The sequence below is a fragment of the Propithecus coquereli genome, unplaced genomic scaffold, assembly GCF_000956105.1.
Source record: "Propithecus coquereli isolate 6110/MARCELLA unplaced genomic scaffold, Pcoq_1.0 Scaffold81, whole genome shotgun sequence".
Lineage (NCBI taxonomy): Eukaryota > Metazoa > Chordata > Mammalia > Primates > Indriidae > Propithecus > Propithecus coquereli.
The window spans coordinates 2,835,338-2,851,667 of NW_012154285.1; the positions used below are offsets into that span (position 1 = coordinate 2,835,338).

The following is a 16,330-nucleotide window of genomic DNA, read 5'->3' on the forward strand; positions in this document are numbered from 1 at the left end:
GGCAGTGGGACCCCAGCCCGGCCTCCCTGATCAGCACAGCCTGGGGACGGACTCAGGTGAGAGCCACCTGCCCCCGCTCCCTGCCGCAGCCTTGGGTGTGGCAACCCTGCTCCTCGAGGAAGCCGGCCTGTTCCTCGTGTGGGCTTCCTGGAGGAGGATGGCACAGGTGATGGTTGAGGACAAAGAGCAGGGCTGTCCCTGAAGGAAGACCTGCCAGCCACTCCCTGTCTAATCAGCCTGCCCCGCCCGCCTCCCCACGGCCACTGTCCCCAGCTACAGGAGGCCTGGGGGCCTGCCACGTGGGCAGGGGTCATCCCAGCCAGCACACAGAGCTGGCTGAGGCCACTGGGCCGGGACGTTTGTCAGACACCTACGACTGCCAAGCACCGTGCTAGGCAGTGGGGATCCGGCAGTGAGCTGAAGTCCCTGCCCTGGGGAGCTGCTGGTTTTGTGAACGAGGAGGACATTAAACGAGGGAACACGTGACAGAGCGAGATCGTTTGGGTTCGGCTCATCCTACAAAAGAAACAGAACAGGTCGAGTGATGAGGGGGGCCCTGGGAAGGCCCCTGTGGAGGAGAGATGGGGCCAGCTGTGGGAATAGCATGTGCAAAGGCCCTGGGGTGGGAACACACTTGGAGTGTTTGAGGAGTTGCCAGGAGGGGACTGTGGCTGGGGGAGGGCAGGACAGGAGAGTGGAGAGGGAAGTGGGCGACGAGATTGTTGTGGCCTCATGGGCCACAGTGGAGAGCGAATTTTGTCTTGGGTCTGGCAGAAATCGCTGGAGGGATTTTAAGTGCTGGGGACGGGGCATGCAATCCGATGTATATTTTGGAAACGTCTCTTTTCGACCGTTGTGAAGTCAAAGGTAGAAGCAGGAGATCACAGGGCAGGTGACAAAGGCCACCCAGGCTGCACAGGTGGCCCTGGAGGTGGGAGGAAGGGGCGCGTTGGGAGTTTGTTTCCGAGACAAAGGCAGCAAGACCTGGTGACGAGTCCGGTGTGGTGATGAGGGCAGGGATGTCTCGCGGGGACTGGGACGCCCCCCCGACAAGGGTGGCCTTCCCTGGTCCAGGGTGCAGTATGGGACACAGGGTGTGGCTCTCGAAGGACATTCCAGGTCCGGGGCACTGGCCAGGAAGGACTCGAGTGTTCACGTCAGGGACCCAGATAGCTTTGGCCGGTGTCGGGTCTAAGCAGGGCTGGAACCGCACGGGGCCAGCCGGGACTTGCTGGGCCGGGTCGCCGGCCCCTGTCCTGGGAGGAGAGCCACCCACCAGCAGTCTCTAGGCTGGCGCCCGGCCCACCGTATGGCGGGGCCTGCGCCATTTCCTGGACGTGCTCCCCGCGGGGCCGGCGCACCTGGCGTCAGGCACTGCGCGCCTCTCTCGCGCAGTCTGGCTCGCAGCTCCGCTCCCTCGGGGACACACATGGACTTGACACCCAGCACTGCCTCTCTGGTCTCAGGAAGCAGCCTCCCTGCCCTGGCTCCCACACGCCACAGCCCAGCCAAGCAGGTCCCTCGGGCTCCCCCGGGCCCAGCTGGAGGAACAGGTTGTCTCTGCAGGCTCTCGGCCGCCCGCCCGGCCTGGCGCAGCCCCAAGTTTCCCTTCCAGCATGGAGGCCCCCTCCCCCCACCCCGCCCCAGCTCTCCATAGCTGAGCTGGAGAAAACAGCGGCCAGGCGCACTCAGGACTGGGCGGCCAGATGAGCCAGGCCCGGCGCCTCCACTGGGGGCTGGTTGAGACTTGCTCCCTGCACCTGTGGCCCCCTCCTGTGGGCTGCCCCCCTCTCCAGGGCACGAGTGCAGGGGAGACGCCATCTCTCCTAGGAGAGAGTTAGAGAGCACGCAGCACACAGGCCTCTGCTTCCCACAGCCATGCCCGCAGCAGGCATCACTAATCGATCTTAGCACTCACTCTCCTGCCACACCCTGCGGGGCCTTCAGAACCTCCTTCATCTAGAGGTGGCCCAAGAGATAACCCCTGCCTCCTATTCCTGTCCTGGGGCCAGAGGGCTCTGTCATTCCCTAGTTGTGTCTCTGCCCAGCTTCTTAGTTACCTGCCCGTAGGATCAGTGCTCGGGGAAGTTCAGAGCTCAGGTCAGATTTCAGCGAAGGGCGAGGAGCCAGCAGGAAGATGCCCTGGAGGCAGCCCTGGGCCCCTGGCTGCGTCTGGGGCATCCCCAGGCCTGGGGATCTAGGGCCAACCATTGCGCTTCTTCTCACGGGTGGTGCTGCGTAGCGGTTGGGGTTAACGCCATGGCCCGCAGCCCAGCTGCCTGGGTTTGAAGCTCCTGTCTGCCACTTGCTGGAGCCTTTGACCAGGTGACTTAAGCTCTGTAGGCCTCAGTTTCCCCATCTGTAAAATGGGGATAATCACAGCCAGCTCCTCGTGGGCACTGTGACAGTGCAAGAGCTCGGGGAGGGTCAGCCAGGGCCCCCGAGGGGCGGCTGGACACAGCCTGACTGCCGGCCCAATGCCCTCAGCAGAGAAGCCCGCGTTCTTCCCGGCCTTCGCCGCCGACGCCCAGAAGCTGCCCGGGGAGCCCCCGTGCTGGACCTCAGGCCTGCCCTTCCCCCTGCCCACCCGCGAGGTGATCAAGGCCTCCCCGCATGCCCCGGACCCCTCGGCCTTCTCCTATGCGCCACCCGGTGAGTAGCTCGGCCTGAGCTTGGGCTCCTCACTGATCACTGAGCGCCAACTGTTTGCACTGACTCAGAACTGCATGCACAAGGATCTTGGAGTCTGGTGGGACCCGGCGGGAGGGCTGGCCCGGTCGGTGGAGGGAGAGGAGAGTGTCTTTTGAGTTTGGGAAACATGCAGGATGGGGACTGAGGCCGCTGGCAGTAGGGAACCCCAGGAGGTACTTGAGCCGGTGAGGGGCAGTCTAGGGCGGGAGCTGCGCTCCAGCCCGGCCCAGAGCTGGGGGATGGGCAGGTGGTCTGCTTTAGTTCCCAGACACTGTGAGGCGGGGTTTGGGGGCCGCTCTGGGTCCTGCAGCCTGCTGGGCCCTGCCAGCTATAAAGGCAGCAGAGCTGGGGTCTGACACAGACCGTGATGCCAGCCTGGCCATTCTGAGCTTGCCGATCTTGACAGGCAAGTGGGCCAAGGGAACCAGGAGAAGGATAGGGAAAGGCATGGTGGCAGAGGGAACAGCACGTGCAAAGGTCCCGAGGCAGGAAAGAGCAGACGAAGCCCAAGAACTGTAGCAGTTGGTGCCCAGTGAGCCAGGGAAACCCCGGAGCCAGGTCATGAACCTCACAGCCATGTCGGGTGCACACTTTATCCTGAGGTCATGGGGAGCCATGGAAGGTTTACAGCAGGGGGGGGTATGAACCAGCCGACTTCAAAAGGATCCCTTTGGTTCCTGGGAAGGGGCTGTGGGGGCAAAGTGGACGTGGGGAGACCAGCCAGGGGTCCCAGTGAGCAGGGAAGGGCTCGGACTCAGGGCTGGGCAGTGGGTGGGTGGAGGGAGCCTCCCTGGGGTGGCGTCTGAACTGAGGACAGAACTGCGCAGGGCAGCCGCCTGGGCCGGACGGGAAGGTGCAGGCGGCCCCCGAGGCACAAGTCCAGCAGGGGCATGACTGCTCCTGGGCCCCATCATGGACGGGCGTGTGCCCTGCAGGTCACCCGCTGCCCCTGGGCCTCCACGACAGTGCCCGGCCTGTCCTGCCGCGCCCTCCCACCATCTCCAACCCGCCTCCCCTCATCTCCTCTGCCAAGCACCCCAGCGTCCTCGAGAGGCACATGGGCGCCATCTCCCAGGTGAGGGGCAGCCGGGCGCCCGGGGAGCGGCGCCCCCTTCCTCTGGTGGGGGCTCAGTCTTCCCATGCACAAAGTGGGGGCAACAGGACCCGTGAGGTCTGGCGGTGGGGGGCGGGGGGAGGCCAGGCTCCCGGGGGCCTGAGTCGTGTCCACTCAGGACCTTGTCCTTGGGTAGTGACCCTGTGGGCAGGGAGAGCACGGGCTGTGGAACCAGATTGGCCTCAGGCAAGTTACGTAACCTGTCTGTACCTCAGTTCCACCCCCCACCCCCGTGAAACGGAAGAGCAAATGCGGTAGACACAAGCACTTGGCAGAGTAGCTGGCACGTGGCGGGTGCTGGCTCCGGGTCATCTGCCCCCGACCTGCTGCCACCGCAGACACAGACAGTGGACGGGCATCCACGTGCACCGTTTCCTTCTAACTGCACCAGACAGTGGTGGCCCCTTCAAGGGGAGGGGACCCGGCCTCAGGAGAGGCACTGGCTTGTCCATGTCACACGGCTGGACAGCAGGGCTGGGACTCTGACCTGCATGTCCTCTGGGCCTTCCGGCCTGTGGTGGAGGGTCCAAGGGGCAGCGGGGAGGTGACCCCACGGCTCTGCCCTACAGGGAATGTCCGTCCAGCTGCACGTCCCGTACTCGGAGCACGCCAAGGCCCCCGTGGGCCCCATCACCATGGGGCTGCCCCTGGCCATGGACCCCAAGAAGCTGGGTAAGGATCCTGGGCCCGCCACCAGCTGTCCCGTTGGGGGGCGAGCGAGGGGCATCTTGGCCCGTGGGACTCCGGGTGGCAGCTGGGAAGCTCCCCAATGCTCCTGGCTGGAACGCGGGGGAGGGGGTGGCATGTCACATCGCCTTGCAGCCCCCTGGGTCAGGTCAGGCAGAGTGGGGGACAAACCTCCTGTGTCCCTGCCCGGTGGCACGTGACTCACCCCTCGCTGGTCCTCAGCACCCTTCAGTGGAGTGAAGCAGGAGCAGCTGTCCCCACGGGGCCAGGCTGGGCCACCGGAGAGCCTGGGGGTACCCACGGCCCAGGAGACGTCCGTGCTGAGAGGTGAGGCCCTTCTGCCTGCGTCCCTGCATGTCCCCCTGCTCCTTGGACGGTCGAGGCAGGACCAGGACCCTTTATCTAGTCCCTCGGGGAAGTGTCGTCTGTTGACAATTGTCTCCTTCACCATCGAAGGGCACAGGGAGCCTGTGCACTGAGCCAGACTTGTGGGTCCCCAGGTCTAGGGCCTGGGAAACAGCCACAGACATCCCCTGAGCCCGTGTCTCGTGTCTTCCAGGGACAGCTCTGGGCTCGGTTCCCGGCGGCAGCATCACCAAAGGCACCCCCAGCACACGGGTGCCCCCAGACAGCCCCATCACCTACCGCGGCTCCATCACCCACGTAGGTGTCCGGGTCGCGGCGTGAGGGACAGGGTGGGGCAGGCCTGTCTCACGTCCCTCCATTCTCGCCGCCCCTGCCTCAGCAGATGGGGTGGCGACTGGGGCGTAGCAGTTCTCGCTGCGGACATTCATCTTGTCCGCGTGGAGTCGGGCACGGGGTGCTGAGCAAAGCTCGACTCGCCCACCCAGAGCTGGTGGGTGGCGGGAGGGAGTAGAGCGAGACAGTGGGCAGGGAACGCGTGATGTGCTTAGGAGCGGGCAGAATACCGTGGCTGAGAAGGCCCGGGACCAGGCAAGGAGGGAGAGACCTCTCGAGGAGGTGACATGTCAGCTGTGGCTAGGAGAAATCAAGAGTGCAAGCTGTGCAGAAATCCCAGGGAACAGCATTCTGGGCCCAGGGAACAGCATGTACAAAGACTGAGAAGTGGGAGGGTTCCTGGCGTGTGGCCACAGAGCTGGTGCGGGCTGGACCCAGGGTGTTATGGTGGTGTGTCTGGCTACATTAACAGGCGTGTCAGTGGCGGGGTCTTGGGCAACAGGATCTTCCACGGTAAGCTGTTTCTGACCCGAGGAGCCCCAGCTCCCACCACGGTGGAGGCCCTTCTTGCTCCATCTCGCTCTGAAATCTATAGGTTTTGAAATCACAGGCTTTTGAGGGCAGCCGTGCTGCGTGCAAAGAACAAATGCTCGGCGCAGACGTCAAGCTAAGGGCGCGTGGATGCCAGCCAGCTCTGCCACACGCTCGGGCATGGCAGGGAGCCACCTGCCCTGACTCAGTTTCCCTTTGATGAAAGTATTCCTAGGGGAGTCGTTCTCATGACGTTGCAGGGGTCAAAGGTCGGCATTGGAAGTTCTTAGGCATCCACCTGCCCCAGGTCACATCGTGGTGGCAGCTCCCAGGGTGTGTGAGGTAGACGAGTGTCACACTTTCCCACGGCCTCGCTGCCAGGCCATGACGAAATCAGCGCTCGGCCCACACACGCGGGGAGACATTTATTAACCAGGCGGGTACCGGCGGGCAGGGACCACGTGGCCCCGCGGCCGGCGCAGGAGGCGAAGCTGCCACCTGACGCCCGGCGGTCTGACTCCTCAGTGGTGTTCTGACCCCCAAGCTTGTTCACGCTGCCCCACGGACCCCGTGCGGCCCTCCGCTCTCGGCTTGAACCCCTCCCCCTGTGGGGAGCTCACTCCCTTCAAGGCAGTGAATCTCAGCTTGGGATTTTGCCCCCAGATAGCCAGGGACGTTTTTGATTGTCACAGCTCTGGGGGTGGAGCGGCAGTCAGGGAGGCTGGGATGCTGGTAAACCCCCGCGACGCACAGGACAGCCCCACAGCAAAGAACGATCTGGATCCAGATGTTGACGGTGCCAAGGCTGAGAAACCCTGGGTTAGAAGTAACATTTCTGGTGTCCTGCCCGACCTGAGTCCTCGTCCTGGTTTTATGCAACCAAAGTGCACAACCTGCGGCTGCAGGCACGGCCCGGCGGCCGAAATCCCTCGGTCCCCGCCAGTCGCTGTTTGTTGGTGGTCGGATTCCAAGGCTCTGAGGAAGTCAAACCCTGTGGCAGTGGGTGGTGGGGATGCAGACTCCAGGGCCAGACCACCCGGGCTCAGATCCCAACTCTGCCCCTCGCTAGCCATGTGGCCCTGGGTGAAGTCACCTGACCCCTCTGTGCCTTGGTTTCCCCGTCTGAAACAGGCATAATGAACAGTACCTGTCTTCGGGCGTCAAGGATTAAATGAGTTCATCTAGGAAAGTGCTCAGAGCAGTGTTCGTTAGGCAATTGCGTCCTAGTGGGCTTTGCCTCCCCTTGTGAGACAGTGCACGTGTGTACACACGTGTGCACTGGTGGGCACGTATGTGCATACGTATGCATTCGGGTTGTGAGCGGTCCTCAGCCGCAGCCTCCTGGGTCTCGCTGCTCGCACCCGCAGGGCACTCCGGCCGACGTCCTGTACAAGGGCACCATCACCCGGATCATCGGCGAGGACAGCCCCAGTCGCCTGGAGCGTGGCCGGGAGGACGGCCTGCCCAAGGGCCACGTCATCTACGAGGGCAAGAAAGGCCACGTCTTGTCCTATGAGGGTGAGTCACCGGGACGTCCTGCACTGACAGCCGAGGGGCATTGGCGGGGCGGGCTGGGGGCTTTGGTGCCCAGGACGGGTGGGGGCCGGGGAGGAAAGCTGGTCATTTGGTCACTCGGGGTGGAGCCAGCCACATGCCCAGGGCACACGGCAGGAACTAAAGCAGGTCCCCACCTTCGGAGAGCGCTCGGGACGCGCACACGAGGTGCGGACAGGACGGCGCCTTGTTGATTCTGAGCCGTGGACACCTGCCCCGCACAGCTCACGTGTCCACGGGGCCACAGGCCTCGGTGTGCCTGGAGTTGGTCGGGGGGGGGGGGGGCCCAGACAGTGGGTGGGGGCTGAAAGGCAGCCAGCTGCCCTTGGATGATGCGTCTGGGGGAGTTCGTGCCCCTCCTGGCAGCGGGGTGGTTGGGAGCTGAGATAAAGGGTTTTTCCTCATTTACAGATGAGAAAACTGGGGCACAGCCACGTCCGCTGGTCGCGTGTGGCCACCCTCCCGGCCCCACGAGAGAGAAGTAGGCCAGGATCAGGGAGGAGGGTGTTTGGCCCATTCAGGAGGCTTCACAGGGAGGCAGGGCTGGGTGAGGCCAGGGAGCACGGTCCGATAGGTGGTGACCTAGCCGTCCCTGCAGGTATGCAAGCCAGCAGCAGGCAAGGGTGGGTCTTAGCGACCTCCCACCTCTGCCCGGTTCACACCACCAGGCCCTGAGCCCCGCACTTCCAGCAAAGCCCACGCGTTCTACCTGGCCACGGAGGGGTGACAGCTAGAGTGACCCTCCACCCCCACCGGGCGCCAGGCCCTGGTTCCAGAGAGGAAGGGGTTAAGGGAGCCAAGTGCTGGGAAAGTGGATTTCTTGGCAGCCCCTGGCACCCAAGGGTGTGGAGATAAAAGCTGCTAATGGGCGCCCCTCTCGGTACTGCCAGCTGTGGCCGAAATTGCCTGTCCTCCCGGGGGCGTGGGCTCTCCATCCGCCTCTGCCGCGCGGCAGCCCCTGCCCCGTCCTGGGAGGCGGAGCTGGTACCGTGAGGCTTAGGAACCGACCTCTCTCTGCTGCCAGGGAGAGACCATCTTGGGGACAGGCCGTCAGGTGCCCCCAGGCTGGGCGCCAGGGTGTGGCCGGGAGCCCGGGAAGGGCCGATGGGGGCTGTGTTGTGGTCACTGGGTGGACTCGTGTCTTGGGAGCCGGGACCAGGGACCGAGCCGTTGCAGGCCTTAGTGTACCGTGTTTTGATCAGGGCTTTTAGGCCCTCCTGTGCTCCCGGGCCGGTGGCCAGTGTGGGCAGCTGGCCGGGCGTGAGGCGGCAGGGAGTGGCGAGGACTGTGGCTGCCACCCCTGCCGTCCCACTCACAGCAGCTGATTGTTGGCCAGACTTTCGGTCTCCGTTTGTGTCCAGAATCTCCCGATGTTTAAACATCAGCAGTCAGTGTAGAGAAACTTCAGGACAGCCACATGGCACCCAGCAGTGTGCGTCCTCGGGAGCCAGCGACCCGAGGGTCCCAGGTGGCAACGTGGAAAGCCCGTGGGGGTGCGAGAGCTCCTCACCCGCGGAAGGGTGTGGCTGGGTCCCGAGCTCATTCCCGACACCCCTGGACTCAGCCACCGTGGGAGGAACCCCCAGGGGAGCCGGCCACGGGCGGGACGACGCCTTCACTGCCCTGGGTGCTCGTCCGGGGGCAGTGAGCCGGCCCCTCTGCGCTCGGGCCAGCTTGGTGGGGCCACCTCTGCCAGGGAGACGCCTTCACGGCCACCCACACGTCTTTGCCCGCGCGTACTTGTGGTAGGGCACACGCACGTTTGTGTACTGGTGTGCACGTCCACACAGGCTTCTGTGACCATACACACGCGTGCAAAGCTACGTGCCGCCAGGCACGCCCTGGTGTGCGTGTGTATGTGCGTGCATGGGCTCACTCTGCCCTTAGCAGCCAGGTGCACCCGTGCACACACACGTGCACACGCATCCCACGTACACACGTACCCCCCTGTACACACGTGCACACACATCCCCTGTACACACGTGCACACGCATCCCCGTACACAGGTGCACACGCACCCCCCGTACACACGTGCACACATCCCCTGTACACGTGCACATGCACCCCCTCTACACGTGCACACGCACCCCCTGTACACACATGTGCACACGCACCCCCTGTACACACGTGCACACGCATCCTCGTGTACACGTGCACACACATCCCCCTGTACACATGTGCACATGCATCTCCCTGTACACACAGGCCCGTGCTGATGCACGTGAGTTCCCTGCCTGCCCCGAGCATCCAAGCTGCGGATGCGTCTTCGCTCACACACGTGTGTAGACAGGCTCGCACGCTCGTGCGTGCACCTGCTTGCCGACAGAACAGCCCGGAGGACCGGGGTGAGGGGTGAGGCAGCTCACCCTGCCTCTCCCACGCAGTGAGGCTCAGCAGCGGGTAGCCGGGCTCTGCCGCGGGCCCCGCGCCGCACCACACACCTCAGCTTCCAGGCCTGGTGACGGGGCCCCTCACCGTGCTCTGTGTCTGGTCTCCAGGTGGCATGTCTGTGTCCCAGTGCTCCAAGGAGGACGGCAGGAGCAGCTCGGGGCCTCCCCACGAGACAGCGGCGCCCAAGCGCACCTACGACATGATGGAGGGCCGCGTCGGCAGGGCCATCTCCTCCGCTGGCATCGAAGGTGGGGCCCGTCTGCGGGCTTGTGGCACAGACGTGAGAGCTCACTCCTCAGCGCCCCGTGGAGGGAGGTGGTGGGATGCTTGGCCCTGGTTTACAGATGGGGAAACTGAGGCTGGGTTTTCTAGGCTCAGTCCGGAGGCAGCTCAGGGCTCCGGAGGCAGCTCAGGGCTCCGGAGGTGGGACACTTCCTTGCTGGGTCCTGTTCCGCCACCGTCGTTATGACCCGAGTCTGCCCAGTGCTGGCTCAGGGACCCACCTGACGAGCCCTCGCCCTCTGTCGCCCAGGTCTCATGGGCCGCGCCATCCCGCCCGAGCGACACAGCCCCCACCATCTCAAGGAGCAGCACCACCTCCGCGGGTCCATCACGCAAGGTACCACCCTGCCCTCCGCTCCTGCGGCGGGCGGCAGGGAAGCCAGGCAGGAGGGGAGAGACGCCCAGGGTGCGCGGGAACCCCCAGGACACGTACACAGAAAGGCGCGCGATGCATGTGTGTGTGACGCCGTCAGATACGGGGCAAGGGTGCTTGCTTATTTGAAAACGGAAACGTAAAATACCACCTGTCACCCCTGTGCTCCGTAGGTGGCATTTACGGAACAACTACTGTGTGCTTGGCACTAACCCGGGTGCCGTGTGTGTGGTGTTTCGGGTCAGGAGGACACAGTTGGCGGGAGGCTCAGGTCAAGTGCGCGTGGCTGGTCAGCGGTGGAGCCAGCTGCCGTGGGCCCGGCAGTTTTGTGCTTTTCGTCTGTATTATTTTGTAGATTGTCTGCAAGGTGGTTTCATTTCACATATAAAGATGCTGAGGCTCAGAGAGGTCAAGTCACATATCAAAGTCACACAGCGAGCGAGGGTTTGAACTCAGTCTAGCTCCGACACCCGCTGGTGTAGAGGCCCTCGCTCAGGTGGGGCGGGGCATGGGTGCCCAGACTCACCGCCGTCCGCCCCGCAGGGATCCCACGGTCCTACGTGGAGGCGCAGGAGGACTACCTGCGTCGTGAGGCCAAGCTCCTGAAGCGGGAGGGCACGCCCCCGCCCCCGCCGCCCCCGCGGGACCTGGCCGAGGCCTACAAGACGCGGCCGCTGGAGGCCCTGGGCCCGCTGAAGCTGAAGCCGGCCCACGAGGGCCTGGTGGCCACGGTGAAGGAGGCCGGCCGCTCCATCCATGAGATCCCGCGCGAGGAGCTGCGGCGTACGCCCGAGCTGCCCCTGGCCCCACGGCCGCTCAAGGAGGGCTCCATCACCCAGGTACGGGCCCCAGCCGGGCTGCGATCTCGGGGTGCGGGGGACGGGGGCCCGGAGCCGTCGGGTGCCCTGCCCAAGGTCACCGTGGCTCATGACCAGGCGCGCACCACGTACGTTTTGGGGGCTGTGCTGAGGCCGTTAGGCCACAACCTCATTCGGTTGTACTTAGAGCCCTGTGAGGTTTGTGCCTGTGTTCTCGTTCTTCGGGTAGAGAAACTGAGGCCCGGAGAGGTCAAACAGCTTGGCCGAGGACACAGAACGAAACGTGGCAATAAACTGGGTGGGGTGCTGCCCACAGATGCCATGGATGTGGCTTATTTAGCCTCACAGCGATGCTCCAAGGTGGTTCTTGTCCTGATCCTATTTTATTGGCCAGTAAACTGAGGTCCAGAGAGGTTAAGCAACTTGCTCAGAGTCACGCAGCAAGTAAATGGCAGCTTCGAAGCCCAAATCCGATATCCCCAAATCTGCAACCCCTTTGCCTCTGGCGTCCACCTCCTGCCAGCAGCTGCCCCCTCCCAGGAGGGCCCGGTTCGGCAGGGGAAGGTGGTGTGATGAGCCGGGCAGGGGACACTCCCCCAAGGGCGACCGTCCCTTCGCAGGGGCAGAGGTGACCCTCCCCAGGGCTGCGGGGCTGTGAGGTGGGGACTGGGGAAGGATCCCGGGCGGGACCCCAGCTGGGTCAAGGCGTCAGAGCGCCTGAGCAAAAGGCGGAAGCAGTAGGAAGGTTCTGGAATGCCAGGAAAAGGGTTTGGCGCTCAGCCTCCAGGCGGTTACGGAGCCATCGGCAAGCATCCACTGTGTGTCCAGGGTGGGGGCCAGTCTGATTCTAGAATATTCTTTTGAAAAATTAGGGCATTTTCCCCTTTTTATGAAAGTAGTTAAAATGTTCCTGAACAAGCAGAGCCTTGTCACTTGCAAAGCCATGGGCCCCACCGTGTCCAGTGTCTCCGGAGCCTGTTGAAACAGGGTGGGGGCGTCCCCCAGGTGGGCGGGCTGCTGTCCTGGCCGTGACCTCCCCATCTGCAGCCGCCCTTTCCGGCCAGAGAGCAAACGTAAGCTCAGCCCTGACCTCGGCACCCCAGGCCGTGCGGAGCTGCACTCGGCGCTGAATTTCCCGGCCTGGCACCAGGTGGGCCGCGGAGGGTCCCAGGCTGAACGGAGGAAGGTTTCTGCCCACATGGGGGTGCTGGGCCTCTTTCCAGCAAACTCCAGGGAGGGGTGACCGCTGAACCCTCCGCTCCTCTCTGCAGCTCCCCAGGCAGCTCTGGGGTCCGGGGCCGGAGGTCAGGCCGAGCAGGCGGGTGGACAGTGACAAGTGTGCCGTCTCCAGCTTCACAAATCCCTTTGTCTCCCTGCCGGCGGAGGCATCACGTCACCCACGTTTTGGAGATGAGCCACCGAGGCTCAGAAAGGTTTTGTAGTCGGTCTAGGGTCTAGGGCCGAGGCTGGAGCTCACCCCCCCTCTGCTGCAGGGCACCCCGCTCAAGTATGACGCCGGCGCGTCCTCCGCTGGCTCCAAAAAGCACGACGTGCGCTCCATCATCGGCAGCCCCGGCCGGACCTTCCCGGCCGTGCACCCGCTGGACGTGCTGGCCGACGCCCGGGCGCTGGAGCGCGCCTGCTACGAAGAGACCCTGAAGAGCCGGCCGGGCACCGCCAGTGCCTCGGGGGGCTCCATCGCGCGCGGGGCCCCGGTCATCGTGCCTGAGCTGGGCAAGCCGCGGCAGAGCCCCCTGGCCTACGAGGACCACGGGGCGCCCTTCACCGGCCACCTTCCACGCGGCTCGCCCGTGACCACGCGGGAGCCCACGCCACGCCTGCAGGAGGGTGAGTGGGCCACGGGGGGGCACCCCTCTGCGGAAGCTTCCTTGCTGTCCGTCAGCTCGGGCTGGGACCAGGGCACCCACGGGGCTGCACCCCCCACCCATGGGCCCTGCCTCCAGCATGGGTCTCCCCCGACGCCTCCCAGCCCCGCAGCTCCGCACCTGGCGTCCCCACCCCCCAGACTCAGCCACACGGGCCTCCTCCCTCTCTGGGCCGCGGCCACACCCAGCTTGCTGCTCCCTCGGGGCCTCCGCGGTGTCGTCCTCTCTGCCCGCAACGTCCCCGGCCTGTTGCTTTCGGCAGGTTAGGTAGACAGCTCTGTCCCGGACGGGTTCTTTCCATCCGTCAGGTTTCTGTTCAGATGTCGCATCCTCGCGGAGGCTTCTCATGACCAACCTCCCCCTCCCGTGTTAAAATTTTTCAGAGCGTTTTTCGCTATGAAGTTCTCATTTGTTTACTAGTTCATCATCTGTCTCCCTCCGTGGGAGCCGGGGTTTTATCTGTTTTGCTCACTGGGGTGACCCTAGCTCTCCCGACAATATTTGGCACGTGGTCAAGGCTGTGTGAATATTTTTTGATTAACTGAATGAATGAATGAATGAGTGAATGAACAGGTGAACTAGTGAAAAAAGAATGAATCTTGAGAACCCGCACAACAGAAGCAAACGGGTCGATGAAAGAGAAAACGAACTAAGGCAAATTGAGGAAAGAGTGAAACGAATGAGCGAATGAAGAGTCCTGGTGCTTGCGATCTCGGGACCGCCCCCAGACGGCTCCCGGCGAACCCCAGCCGCGTAGCCCCGCGTGGGGCGAGGACGGAGGCCTGACGCCACGCCCCTGGCCCGTCCCCACAGGCAGCCTCTCGTCCAGCAAGGCGTCCCAGGATCGGAAGCTGACGTCGACGCCCCGGGAGGTCGCCAAGTCCCCGCACAGCACCGTGCCCGAGCACCACCCGCACCCCATCTCGCCCTACGAGCACCTGCTCCGGGGCGTGAGTGGCGTGGACCTGTACCGCGGCCACATCCCGCTGGCCTTCGACCCCACCTCCATTCCCCGTGGGATCCCCTTGGATGCAGGTGACTGCCCTGGGCCCGCAGAGCCCTGCCGCGGCGGGGAAGTCGTACGTAGGGTCGGGGACCTCATCGGTAGCAGGCCACGGACGACTTGGCCATCAGCAGCTAGGTGCACCTGGACAGGGAAATGAGGCCTGGAGATCGGGAGACCACGCAACAATGCCATCATGACCAGTTTAAGTTAGAGCAGAATTTCTCTTAGTATTTTGAGGGATATGCTGGGTTGAAGATTTTCAGTGGTTTTCTTTTCCCGCGGGACTTATCAGTGCCTTTAAAATCTCAAATCTATCAAATGAGGTCTTGAATGTGTGCATTTCCCAAATGGACGTGATCTGAAAGGCTTCCTTTTAAAAGGCTACGTCCCTCTGGTGTGTTAGGGATCTGCATTCGGGTGCCCTGTGTCTGGGAGGCCCTCAGTGCAAAAAGCATCTTTGGTAGGAGACACGCCCCCGTGTCTGGGAGATGTTTTCCTACTGCCAGGGCCTCGATTCTGACTTGCGGAGGGTGCTCTGGGGGCCACGCGTGTCCGCGGAGAAGCTGTCGGCGGGGCGGGGCGCAGACGTGGGGGACGCCGCCGGCCTCACGCCCGCTGCCTCCTCTCGCAGCTGCTGCCTATTACCTGCCCCGGCACCTGGCGCCCAACCCCACCTACCCGCACCTGTACCCGCCTTACCTCATCCGCGGCTACCCCGACACGGCGGCCCTGGAGAACCGCCAGACCATCATCAACGACTACATCACCTCGCAGCAGATGCACCACAGCGCGGCCACCGCCATGGCCCAGCGAGCCGACGTGCTGAGGGGCCTGTCGCCCCGCGAGTCCTCGCTGGCGCTTGGCTACGCCGCCGGCCCTCGAGGTGGGTGGGCGGGTGCTTCTGGGCATGCGCGGGGTTAGGCGGGCGGGCCCGGGCCTGGCCCTGTTCCCAGAGGACACGTGCGTGCCCGAGTCCCCGCCGAGGTGGCTGGAGTGGGTCACCTCACGGGTTCGCGGGAGCACCCCGAGAGCACACGCAGACGCGCGTGTGGGGTGCGGGTCGTGCGTGCTGGGCGTGTGGATTTGCGCATGCGCGTGGGCGCCAGCCGGCATCTGGGTGCGTGGCGTGTGCCTGCTTACGGCGGCGCGTGCGCGTCTGTGCGCGCCCTCGGCGTGCAGCGGACTCGCGAGTTTAGAGAAAGATCAAACGCGAGGCCGTCTGAACGTCGCTGCCTTTGACTCCTGGGCGGCCTGTGGTTGCTTTGCGCGTGCGCGTTCGCGCCGCATCCGCCAAAAACGCTCCTGGCGCGTCCTGGAGTGAGCGAGGCTGAGGAGGGCCCCGGCGCAAAAGCCAGTCGCGCTAGGTCTTTCCGACAGCGAGGACCGAGTGCAGGGGTTGGTTCCGTGGGGGTCAGAGGCTGAAAGAGCAGAGGCCCGCGAAGGTGGCCGGGTGCCCGCTGCAGGGAAGGCCGCTTCTCGGGCGGGGAGCAGAAGGGGAGGCGGGACCGCGAGGACGGGAGCCGGAGGGAGCGCCTGCTGGCAGGTTGTGGCGAGGGGAGGCGGGAGGGGGCGGGCCGGGGCGGCAGCCTGGCCCCGTCCTCCCTGTGGCTCACACCCCGGCCCACCCCCACCTCCTCGTAGGCATCATCGACCTGTCCCAAGTGCCACACCTGCCCGTGCTGGTGCCGCCGACGCCAGGCACCCCGGCCACCGCCATGGACCGCCTCGCCTACCTCCCCACCGCGCCCCAGCCCTTCAGCAGCCGCCCCAGCAGCTCCCCGCTCTCCCCAGGTAGCGCCACGCACCCCCCTCCCGGCCGGGACCCCAGCGGGGCAGCGGGGGCGCGGGCAGGCTGAAGACGAGCCCCGGCCCTCCCCGGCCCCTGGGGCCGACTGAGTCCCGGCCTTCGGGTTTCCCAGGCGGCCCCACGCACTTGACAAAACCGACCACCACGTCCTCGTCGGAGCGGGAGCGTGAGCGGGAGAAGTCCATCCTCACGTCCACCGCGACGGTGGAGCACGCGCCCATCTGGAGACCCGGTAGGGCATCGGGGACCCCCGCCCCAAGCCCCGGGGGTCCTCGCGGCCGCGTGAGGCCTGCGCCCTCTGACGCCGCAGCCCGTCTCCAGGTACAGAGCAGAGCAGCGGCGGCGGGGCTGGGGGCAGCAGCCGCCCCGCCTCCCACTCCCACGCCCACCAGCACTCGCCCATCTCCCCCCGGACCCAGGACGCCCTCCAGCAGAGGCCCAGCGTGCTGCACAACGCGGGCGTGAAGGGCATCATCACCTCTGTGGAGCCC

General features: G+C 64.7%; 1 protein-coding gene across 1 annotated transcript in view; it reads left to right on the forward strand.

The window, feature by feature from the left end:
• NCOR2 (nuclear receptor corepressor 2) overlaps positions 1–16,330 on the forward strand; it is a 169,527-nt gene that overhangs the window by 137,046 nt on the left and 16,151 nt on the right. Inside the window, exons 24-38 of the mRNA XM_012663494.1 lie at positions 2,488–2,652; positions 3,627–3,766; positions 4,375–4,477; positions 4,715–4,819; positions 5,052–5,155; positions 7,090–7,240; positions 9,775–9,915; positions 10,200–10,286; positions 10,866–11,161; positions 12,634–12,988; positions 13,840–14,061; positions 14,664–14,915; positions 15,674–15,823; positions 15,952–16,071; positions 16,161–16,329. Of these exons, the coding sequence (XP_012518948.1) occupies positions 2,488–2,652; positions 3,627–3,766; positions 4,375–4,477; positions 4,715–4,819; positions 5,052–5,155; positions 7,090–7,240; positions 9,775–9,915; positions 10,200–10,286; positions 10,866–11,161; positions 12,634–12,988; positions 13,840–14,061; positions 14,664–14,915; positions 15,674–15,823; positions 15,952–16,071; positions 16,161–16,329 (2,560 nt within the window). The remainder of the gene's footprint in view (positions 1–2,487; positions 2,653–3,626; positions 3,767–4,374; positions 4,478–4,714; positions 4,820–5,051; positions 5,156–7,089; positions 7,241–9,774; positions 9,916–10,199; positions 10,287–10,865; positions 11,162–12,633; positions 12,989–13,839; positions 14,062–14,663; positions 14,916–15,673; positions 15,824–15,951; positions 16,072–16,160; position 16,330) is intronic.